Raw genomic sequence first — 12,064 nt, 5'->3', positions numbered from 1 at the left:
TTGCTTGCCTATGGGGAAAAAGTGTAAGGTTAATTTAAAAGTAGATAACTATTTTATTGAAGGATAAAATTCGATTAAAAATACTTTATATTTTTTAACGGAGAGAGTATACCCTAAATAACTATATCAAACAGATAGACTTGAAGTTTTATTTTTATTTTTTTCCAAAACCCCAAAAGTATCACACAACACAACAGGATGAAAAGTGGCTAGCTCCTCGGGTTTTATTTCTAAGATAAATAATTTTTTTTTGGCTTAATTATGAATTGACTAATTAAATTTTTATTATAAGTTTTTTCTTTTATTCATTAAAAATTAGTGAGAGAAAATGCATTAATGAAATATGTATATTTAATAGTTACAAGTTTTAAAACTTGTTAATTTTTTGAATAAAATTAATGAGTTTTAAAATTTTCTTTAATTTTTGTGAAAGATTTATAAATAAAATTTAAAAATTGTATATTTAAATGTTATCATATCTCTGCATGCAATATCATATTGTGTATTTCATATTGGTACGTATACTTTTTTAAAAGTATAGCTCCATACCATCTTTGTAGTATCAAGAAGTCCAACAAACACACACACAAGTGTAATTTAAATCATGCTAAATGTGAATGATTTAAAATTTTTGTAGTGCAGAAATTACAAAATTACTAAAATTTCATTCAAATGATTTAAAATATACATAAATATATATACATTATTTTTTTTTTATCAAAACCGTGGCATGATTGGAGTGTTCCCAATTAACGAAACCCAATCATTAAAGTGCTTCCAATTATGATTTAAGTAGTTACTTAAAACAAAGGCACTCAATGTGATATAATATAATAAGCAAATGATTCAAAGGACACCATATTATTCGCATGGGCAGATGAGCTGAACTTGGTCTTCTAGCTGTCACTATCATCACCCTAATGCAATATTTTTAAACGGTTGTATCAATAAAGTTCCAATTACAAGTACCCATATTTCTATTTAATCTTCCATTTCAGGTTGATTGCTTTCAAAGCGAGACAATAACTTTTTAAAAGCTATAACAATTTAATGTAATTTATTAGCTAGGGAGCTTATATTATACCACGTGCTTCAGTAGCTTAGCTCGTTGGATTATAAATGATGGCATGCTAATAGTGCAAACATATCGGGTTATTCAAAATCATTTTTTAAATATAATGGGTCAGCTCCACACATTATTAGACTTAATTAAAGGTGGCTTCATTGAAGGCATTTTTTGCATTAACAGAGACTCTAACATGGGATCTTGCGCTAGAAATCACTTTTTTTCTAAACATACATTGGTTTAGTTGTTAAAAAGTTTACTCATAATTCTCAAGATCATGACTTTAAATTTTATTATTAATATAAAAACCTTGTTAATAAATGATATGGAAAAATTTTTATAAATATTCTTTGAGTTTTAAGATATGTCCTGATCTTGGCAATGTCTTAGGAGTCAATTAGACCATCTAAATTTTTTTAGTAGAAAAATGGTATTGAATAAAAAAAATTGAAAAAGAAGGTAATTTTATAGATAAGTAATGCACTTCTTGTGAATAAAATATAAAACTATTTATAATTTATATTATTATTAAATTATAAACAATGTAATTTATTTTTAAAATTTTGCGCAGTGCCCAGTTCTTGTATCTAATTATTATTATTATTATCATCATCATAGACATTCACTGTTAACGTCCACTTAAATTTAAACCATTTTTTATCTGTTCATATTTTAGTAATAGTATAACTAATAACGCAACGCACATTATATGGGGAGGTCAAATCATGGGGCTGAATAAGGGTCCAATTATTATTTTCAAAATTATTGAATTGCGATGAGACGATCAATAATTTAAAAGTAGGACCAGGATATTCACGTAAAGTTGCGGTAATTATTTTTTTTTTTATATGGATGCATTTACATGTGCACAACATCACCAAGCTAAAAATGTGTTGATTTTTTTTTTTCTTTGTTAACTTCGCATGTAATGTACATTTAATCCCTAACCTTTTTAAATTATTAATTTCATTATGAGACACTTGTTTTTGTCAACATTCAACTACCTCTTTTGTCAGTGGTTTTTTTATCCTTTTCTTTCTGAGAAATCTAGGTTTAAACTTTAAACATTTAATAAAGTATTAATGACCTAAAAAAGAGATGTTACAAAATAAAAAAAGTGAGTGGAGTTTCCCCGGTAAATTTTAAAAATTTAATAATTCAGGGTTTAATAATTTAATATTTCAATTATATTATGAAAAATCATAATAATATCATATTATATGAATTAAATATCGACTTTGTTGGGCTAAACAATGATAAGTAGAATACCTGACATATGAGTTTTATCATCTACACTTTTTAAATAGAATTTTGAGTTTGAGTCTTGTAAATAAATAAATAAATAAAAATCAGTTAAAAAAATTTCATTCTCACTTCAGGTCTATCCCGACTTCTTCAATTTAGGATCATTGATAATATTATATATTAAATTAATTTTTATTTAAAAACATAGAGTGAAATAGTAAAATGAAATTTTATAAAAGATAAGGCTCTCCCATCTCACTATGATCTGAGTCTCACATTTCTGTGTTTAGCCTTTTTGATATCAAACATAACATTATTTTTGGTATTTTTAGTAATCTTCAACAAGGTTGTCAAACTTACAAATTTAAGTAAATTTATAATAGAAATACAAACTCAAATCATAAAATTGGATTGTAAACTTGTAAAATTTATTTGTATTAATAAATAACTATTAAAAGTATATGATTAAATACTTAAATATAAAATATGATTATAATTTAATTTAAATATATTTTAAATATAAATAATTAAAATTAAATCTATCTACAAAGATAGATTATCATATTCAATGTAAAAATTTTAAAATAGGGCAACTTATTTTTTATATTTCTTATTTTTATTAATATTAGTTCTTGTTTTTTTACTTTTATTTTTTTTGAAGCAGGTCCTACCCAATGATGGAGCCAGGACCTTAAATCAGGGGTGCAACACAATATATTTAAAAATTAATAATTAAAAATAGATTATAATTTTTTAAAAATAATTACATAAGGAAAAAATATAATAGCATAAGTAAAGTTATTTTTATTTTTACTTGGGAAAATATATTGAGCTTTTTTTAGCCAAAAATATGTTAAGAAGATTAATATAGAATTGAAATTTGGACTCAATTATTTTTTTATTGAGTATAAAGGATTCAAAATATTAAAAATAAGGGGTGTAAAGTTGTAATTTTTTTATATTACATATGCAATTTTTTTCATGCGATGAGGTGCATTTGCCCCTGGTGAATGTGGTTTTGCCATTGGTCCTATCGTATTTACGACCAAATTATATATAGTATATATTTAGCATGCTCAACTTGGCAAAAAATCAATAAATTTAGTGAGTTTAATTGAATTTACATCTAATTTAAATTTATAAGTGAGCTGACATAATTTTGTAAATTAAGAATGTAAAAACTATAAACTTGAGGAGTGAACTCGCAAGTTAACCAAGCTTATATTTAATTTAAATTTATAAATAAATTAATATAATTTTATAATTTAAAAATATAAAAATAATTAACTGAGAGTTCGATAACTATAGACTTTAATATAAAATATTTTTGAGTGTTTGAACCGTTAATATCTATATTGCAATAGTCAACCTTTATCACTTGAATTAGTCTGACTTCACTTCTTATTTTTATTATTATCTTTTTAAATTTTTTCCTATCTTTCCGAAATAACCACATGGTATTCATTATTACTGATCAGATTTGAATAATGTGAGATTTAACTGATGGTAGTTATCTCAATATAATTTTTTATTCACAGAATTATAATTTAAAGATAACTGTATTTTTTATCTAACCAGATTTGCCAGAAGAATAATTTTTGTTAGTTTGATCATGGACTCTACATTGTTTTTTTTTAATTTTAAATTTTAACCTCTAACCTAACCATTTTTCCATAAGAAAGTGATATGAATTGTTTTGATTTTTTAAAAAATATATTTTAAACATTTTTAAATATTAAAAATATAACGATTATAATTAAAATATTTATTAAATAGATGGACTTAAATCATTAGCTAATCCAAATCCTAAAGAGTATAGCACTCACAAGCAAATGTGTCAGGTTTAAACTCAAGGTGTCTTCTAAAAGAATGAATTGGTCAAGAGACTTTACATAACTTACGCCAACAGGATTGAAACGAAATTCAAACATGGCACTTGTCCGAACGTGAATAATTTGCATGATTTACGGGTTAACGTCATGCAGACGTCATATTTTTCTTTTTTCCTTTTTTTTTTGAAAAAGGATATACATGAAGTTTCAACTTTCATAATTTCCGTTTATTTTGGTGCGTGACATCATGCCATTTCACCCACCAAATCATCATTTGCCTTTTGGATTATGATCAGTTAAACATTCGAATAAACTCCACTCAACTCGCTTCACCATGCTTTTCACCGGTTAAAAAAAAAAAAAATCGCTTCAACATGTTGAGTGTTGACCGCAAAAAACTTGTACTTATGAATAAAAAGCACTCATATTTTTATTCTAAATATAAAAACTTTCATCCTAATCCACATCTAACAACTGTCTTAATTTCTTCACATCCATTTAGCACTGATTTTATTTATATTGATGACATTTGCGTTAATTACTCTGCTATCTATCACCAAGACTTTTAATTTTAACTCTATACATGCTTAAAATGATTACACGTCAAGGTGACAGCTAAACATGTTTACATCAGTGTTCGGATTGTTTATTATTCCTTATTATATTTAAGCATTTCAGCATTTAATTTAGGAAAAATATACTTAAATATCCTGACCATTTTACTCAATTTTGAATTAAGTCCCTATAATTTATCTTGTTTTAATTAAATCTTTATAATTTCATCTATTATATACATTGACCCTTCAAGGTTAAAATTAATAATGAATTATTAAATTTTACAAGACAAAAATTCTCCTGGAGTTTGCAAAAAATTTAATTTAATACTTTTAGCCAAAATAAAAAATTAATTTAATCCACTGTTTACATTTTTGTTATAAATTTTTATTAAAATTCTACATATATAAAAAATTTAGAAGACAACTTAATTATATAAATTTTGAGTTATAAAAATTATATAATTAATTCTAAAGTCATATAATTATTTAATAAAAATATAAAAGTTTGTAGTTTTTTTAAAGGAAAAATGTAAAGATTTTAATTTTTAAGGATCAAAAAATTTGATTGGTTAAACTAGAAAGACTCAATTAAAATAAAATAAACTACAAGGATCTCATTCAAAATTGAATAAAATTATAACAGCTTGCAGATATATTTTTCCTTTAATTCAATGAAACGTTGCTGTTGAAATTTCTTTTGACACGAGATATTGAAATTTTTCAATTTTTTTAAAAAAATTTGTGATTTTAAATATTTTAGTACAAATATATTTGATTTATATTTTAAAATTTATAATAAATCTCATTATTTATAAACGGCAAGAATTTTATATTTAATTTTATATATTTAAAATACTTTTATCCAATCAAATAAAAAATGTGAATTTTAACGTGTTAATATTATTAATAACAATAATTTATTATATAATAAATAATATATAAATAATTTAAAATAAATACTTTAAGTATATAAAATGAAATATATAAGTTTTTCCATTTATAAATTGTTCTTTCTGCACTTACAAAGACTCAAGGTATATCCATGTAGAAATCAATTTTCCTTAAATTCTAATTAGAAGAAGGATTAAAATCCTCTCAAATCTTGAATTCTAATTAAATCTATTTAATATATGAAGTTATAAATTAAATCTCCAAAAGCTTAGTTGAACAACACAACCTCATGCTGTTACACTCACACGAGCTAATTTTTATTATTTATAAATTATCATTGACCTTGCCACTTTTCTTCTAAGCATAACAAAGTTTTTTTTTGTTTTAACATATAGCGATTAAAAAGATAATTTTATTTTTAAATTATAGATTCAAGAATGTTTATAACTTTAAATTTTTTATAAAATTTTTTATGTAATTTTATTCCTCTATATTTTTGGGTGCAATTTTTGTGAGGCTTAAATTTTCTTTCACATGACTTGGCAATCAACGTTTTTATAATTAATAAGAAGTGTCACATTGAAATGTTTTTAAATATTAAGAGGTAAAATTATACCCCAAAAAATTTAAGATCCCAATACTCATAGTCATATAATTTAAGAGTAAAATTACCCCTTTTTCAACTATAATTGAGAGAATTAAAAAAATTAATTAATTTTTAGTTCCATTTGCAAGTTAAAATTTTAATGCACATATTTAAATTTTGTATTTACGAATAGCTAAGCACATTGGTGATTGATTTTTTTATTTAAAAACCAGTGTATATATGTAATTCTTCCATTATAATTTTTTTAATATAAGGCCATGTCATATTTAAAATCATAAAACTTATATAATTAGAGGGCGAATTGATAAAGATAAAAATATTAAAATTTTTATAAAAAGCTTTGTGAGTAAAAAGGTCAATGCATTTGTTCACTCTTATATAGTTATAGTCTGTGTGATCATGTGATCTCTCATTGTGAGTTTTCTGATGTTCTTGACAATGATAAAGAAGAGATGAAAATTATAGCAGTTGTTGTTAATGAGTGATAAAGCTTTCATGATATCAATGTAGATATTAATATTGGAAAATTTTTCATTTTAATAAATATTGAGGCCTTTTAAAATTTTTAAGTATTCAACTAGTGTGTTGGGATAGTAGTCGAATTTTTGAAAAATCCCTTTATTTAATTTCCCTTGTCACTTTTGATAATCCAAATCCTTTATAATTTTCATTTTGTTTACCGCCAAATCGTGGTAATAAGTGGGGAAGAAACTTAAAAAAAAAAAAAAAAGGAAGGATTACGCGGCTGTGCCGAAAAATTAACTGTCTTAAGTAAAAGTTAGTTGGAAGGCTCGCTCAAGCTTAGTTGCCTGTCCCCCCCACCCCTCCTTTTACCAACCAATTAGTTTTTTTCTGGCCTGAAAAAAAAAAAAAAAAAGCTCAGCTGCTTCTGCCTTCAACGCGCTCAAATATTTGTTCATTCTTTTTAATTTGTCCTCAGAATCCTCTCATTGACGGCATAAATCAAGCAAGAGAATGAAACCGTGTCGTGCCGACTTGAATTAACGCATTTCTGATTCTCTTAGCTACGTGCTCATGGAGGCTTTCTGCTGTGAAAACTGTTAGCTACCCTTTTTCACATTGTTAATTGCTCATCCCATCCACTTCCTCTGTCTTCGTTTTCTGCTTTGTCCTTTTCCCTTTCACACTTTTCATGTAAAGGTATACTTTTCTTTCATCCTTTCTTCCTTTCAGGATCAAACTTGGCCGATCCTTCTTCGTCTCTTCGCCTCCTTCGCACCCTTCGCATCTTCTTCTTTATCCATCCCCTTGACTCCTTCTTCCTGTCTCTATTACTCAATTTTCTCAGCTGATTAATCGCCGTTCTTTGACTTTAACCGCGATCCGTATTGGTATCCAGATTTCCGAGCTAACCCTTTGCTGTTCTCTGAATTCCCACCCATTCTCAACTAAATCAGCTTCTTCTGAGTATCTCATCGAAAATGGGTCTGTGTTTGGGTAAAGGCAAAGATTCAGAGCGAGACTATAATGGATACAGGTCAGTTGGTGAAACCGGAGCGCAGAATTACAAAGCCTATGAACCCCATGTGAATCAACCGAAACCCACTTCTCATCAGCCGTATCATTTACCCGAAAAACCCTCTGCCAGGGCTTCCCTAAATCCTAATAAGCCCGGTCACAATACAATTCTGGGGAAGCAATTTGAGGATGTGAAGCAATTTTACAGGATTGGGAAAGAACTGGGAAGGGGCCAATTTGGTGTGACCTATCTCTGCACTGAGATTTCAACTGGCAGACCATACGCTTGCAAGTCAATCTCGAAGAGGAAGCTTACGAGCAAAGCTGATAGGGAGGATATGAAGAGGGAGATTCATATTATGCAGCATTTGAGTGGACAGCCCAATATTGTGGAGTTCAAAGGTGCTTATGAGGATAGTCAATCTGTACATCTTGTGATGGAGCTGTGTGCAGGTGGTGAGCTCTTTGATCGGATTATTGCCAAGGGGCATTACAGTGAAAGAGCTGCTGCTTCTATATGTAGACAGATTGTTAATGTTGTTCATATCTGCCACTTTATGGGTGTGATGCATAGGGATCTCAAGCCTGAGAATTTCTTGTTGTCCAGTAAGGATGAAAAGGCACTTCTCAAAGCCACAGATTTCGGTTTGTCGGTTTTCATAGAGGAAGGTAAAGTTTTCTTTCCCATCATTGGTCATTTGTTTGACTGAATTTACGAGTTGGTACTGAAGTATATATTTCCTTGAGTTTTAGTCGTTGATTTTATTCCTCTAGACAAATTAAGCCTTCAAGTTTAGCAGAATCTCTTGAGCCTTGAGTTGGCCTTCTACCTCTTTGTCTTATCTCTGTTATGAAAATATATAATGCAACAATTTCTTTGCTTTCATAACTCTATGATTATTGTTCTGAAGTGGCAGATATATATAATAAGAAACAACATAAACTTTGATTGGCAAATAGGTATTCATATGCTCCATCCCATTCCTAATTAATCTTATACAAGCCATGTTTCTGAACCACAGCAGCAGTCACCTGAGGTGGTTGATCAAAAGAACTAGAATCAAGTATTCTCATATATTCCATGTGACGCACGGGTTAAGATCTTAGGTTTAATGAAATCCTTGAACTCTGAATGGTGTGTTTATGTTGAGAATTGAGGGTTCTACATAACCTTCGAGGTATCTCAGGTGTCATGTCAAAATTTACAAAGAAAATGTGCATTTCTATTATGTTTGGTAGTTACTTTTTATCTGACAAGAAAATTTATCTCTTCATAAATTACTTCTCCTCAGGTAAGGTCTATCGGGATATAGTTGGGAGTGCTTATTATGTTGCTCCTGAAGTCCTACGACGCAGATATGGGAAGGAAATTGACATATGGAGTGCAGGAGTGATATTGTATATCTTACTCAGTGGTGTACCTCCTTTTTGGGCTGGTAAACTGCAACATTCCTTTTCGATGCGGGATTATCAAGTTGTATTAGAGCCTATTGTTCTTTCCTTTCTATTTTCTCCGTTACTGTTATAGCTTGACTTACTTGTATTCCATATGTGCTGTAGAGACGGAAAGGGGAATATTTGATGCCATTTTGGAAGGCCATATCGATTTTGAGAGTCAACCATGGCCAAGCATATCAAACAGTGCCAAGGATCTTGTTCGTAAGATGCTGACACAAGACCCAAAAAAGCGCATTACTTCTGCTCAGGTTCTTGGTATGTAACTTCTATTGTTCTTTCTTTGCAATGTTACTTCACAAAACTGAAAGTCTTCCACATACAGAGGAATGTTTAGAATGATATCATTCTCCACTTCTGTGATTTGGTCTGGAAAAGTTCTCGTGAAATCATTTCATGAGCCTGACCCACAAGCATACTCATTACGGGCCATAGCTCTAAGAAAAAATATTATGGAAATACAGGCGCAAGTTGGTTGTGATCATCTGTCATTGAGCATTTAACTTAACATCTGATATGGGTAAATCCTGGACGGTTAACCTCTTACATGGGAACTCTAATTTCACAAGTATAATATTTCTTCCATAGGCTAGACTTTTGACAGTGTCAGTTATTTGTTTACAGTATAATTATACTAATGAAGAAAAATAATTGAAGATGAAGATATACAAAGTTTCACTCAGTGACACGTCTTACTGAATTTGAATTACTGTCACTGTCACATGGACTGGCATTCTTGAATATTTTCCTTTTTTAATTCATGTTCATTTATCAACTAATTGAATCAATGTATTGTATGGTTGAATAGAGCACCCATGGATTAGAGAAGATGGAAATGCTTCTGACAAGCCGATAGATAGCGCAGTCCTTTCCAGAATGAAGCAATTCAGAGCTATGAATAAGCTAAAGAAACTTGCCCTGAAGGTGAGTCAATACACAAGTTAGCTACTGTGCTGTTTGCTGGATGTTGAGATGGAAGGGATTGGACTTATTGAAATTAGCAATGTTTGACAGTAATTCAGTCTGTAAAACAACATATAGTCTCATGTTAATGATTAGACGTTTAGAGACAGAATATTCAGGTGTTGCTCCGTTGTGTTTATGACATTAAATTTCCTTCTCTATGTTGATGTGTCAATTTAATAATGTGATTGGACGCTGGATTTTCTTTTAGGTCATCGCTGAAAATCTTTCTGAAGAAGAGATCCAAGGGTTGAAGGCAATGTTTACAAATATGGACACCGACAAGAGCGGTACAATCACCTATGAAGAACTAAAGGAGGGATTGCAGAGACTTGGCTCGAAGCTCACAGAGGCCGAAGTGAAGCAGCTTATGGAAGCTGTAAGATATTGTTGTTTAACAATTTCGCGACCTCAAAGTAATTTTCTCTGACATCTTCCAAATTTATATTTCTCTGCCAAAATTTCAGGCTGATGTAGATGGAAATGGCACCATTGACTATATAGAGTTTATCACTGCCACAATGCATAGACATAGATTAGAGAGAGATGAGCATCTCTACAAAGCCTTCCAGTATTTTGATAAAGATAACAGTGGGTGAGTCATTCTATTCATATTCCTTAGATAACGGATAATGTGAATTGGTTTGCAAAGGAACACATTAAATTCTAAATCATTCTAAAAAAGTATGGTTGGGTTTTCGGAAGCATTAATACATCCTTTGTTTAATTTCATTACAGGCACATAACGAGAGATGAACTTGAAACGGCCATGAAAGAATACGGCATGGGCGATGAAGGCACAATCAAGGAAATCATATCAGAAGTTGACACAGATAATGTAATCATTTTATTCATTATACGGCTACAATTTTGTGTTATAGCTTCATAATTAATACTCAACTTTTTATGGTTTTCCAGGATGGTAGAATCAATTATGACGAATTCTGTGCAATGATGAGGAGCGGAAACCCACAAGGCAAGTTATTCTGAATCACGTTCTACATTGCTCTGGGTGAAAAAGAACTCTACTTTCGTGGAAAGTTTCAGTCATTTCAAATGTAATTTTGGACCCAAATATTACTGAAATATGTCATTTTATTTCTTAGGCATGTTGTAAAGCTTCAATTTTTAGATTGGTTTTGATTACAAGGTTAAGCATAGCTGTGAGCCAGTTGCTTGTCTGCTTAATTTTGACTTGTTTCGAAGTAGAAACTCACCTAGGAAAATGGTGATTTTTATTTCAGGGATAGGATAAGGTTACATAGCTTGTTAAAGCTTGAAATGTAACCTGAGCTAAAATGATGTTTATATAGAGATCATCGTTCCTTGTTGTTTGGGATGCCGTATATCTTGCTCTGCTTTTCTTTCTTGTGAAGGACATGGTTAGGCACTTGCGTTGGGGCATTGTTGTTCAATCAAACGCAAACATTGATTCCTTTCACGACATGCCAAGGAGCATAAATAACAGCTGAACGGTACTTGTTATTTTGAGAAATTCACTTGTTAATCTAACACAGCAAATTTTAAATTAAGAGGTTTAAAAATTCATGTATTTTATAAGTTCTCGTTTGTAAATTGGCATTAAATGTCATTAAAATAACATATTCATATAGGTAATAAATTTAATTTCCAAATCATTTATAACGGTAACTTGTTAATGTTGGGCAAACTGTATTAAAAACATTTATATAAAATTCTCACAAACTAGAGAAATACAGCAGAAGACTTACGGTTCCCCTAGTCAACATAACTGAAAAGCACAAGAGATACAGGCAGGAGAAAATAGATAAATAGATAAGAGAGAAAATCTTCTGACTAATAGCAATTGGGAAAGAGCCATCACTGGTTAGGAAACCCTCTTAAAGCATAACAACTTACAGTATGCTAACTCAATTTACAAGCCTTTATTTATAACCCGTCGTCAGAGTTATTTTATTATTTAATTTAGACTAAGCAAATTTCTAAATGT

General features: G+C 29.6%; 1 protein-coding gene across 1 annotated transcript; it reads left to right on the top strand.

The window, feature by feature from the left end:
• Positions 1-7,175: 7,175 nt before the first annotated feature.
• Positions 7,176-11,441, top strand: LOC129318353 (calcium-dependent protein kinase 33). Its single transcript, XM_054963077.1, has 8 exons — positions 7,176-8,346; positions 8,970-9,113; positions 9,238-9,390; positions 9,941-10,056; positions 10,307-10,474; positions 10,563-10,690; positions 10,834-10,933; positions 11,014-11,441. The coding sequence occupies exons 1-8, from the start codon at positions 7,641-7,643 to the stop codon at positions 11,083-11,085; spliced, it is 1,587 nt and encodes a 528-aa protein (XP_054819052.1). The 5' UTR covers positions 7,176-7,640; the 3' UTR covers positions 11,086-11,441.
• The last annotated feature ends 623 nt before the right edge of the window (positions 11,442-12,064 follow it).

Source organism: Prosopis cineraria, unplaced genomic scaffold, assembly GCF_029017545.1.
Source record: "Prosopis cineraria cultivar Desert tree isolate PC_DT_omini unplaced genomic scaffold, ASM2901754v1 PC8, whole genome shotgun sequence".
NCBI lineage: Eukaryota > Viridiplantae > Streptophyta > Magnoliopsida > Fabales > Fabaceae > Prosopis > Prosopis cineraria.
The sequence above is the reverse complement of the archived record's forward strand: the minus strand, read 5'-3'. Positions and strand labels throughout refer to the sequence as shown.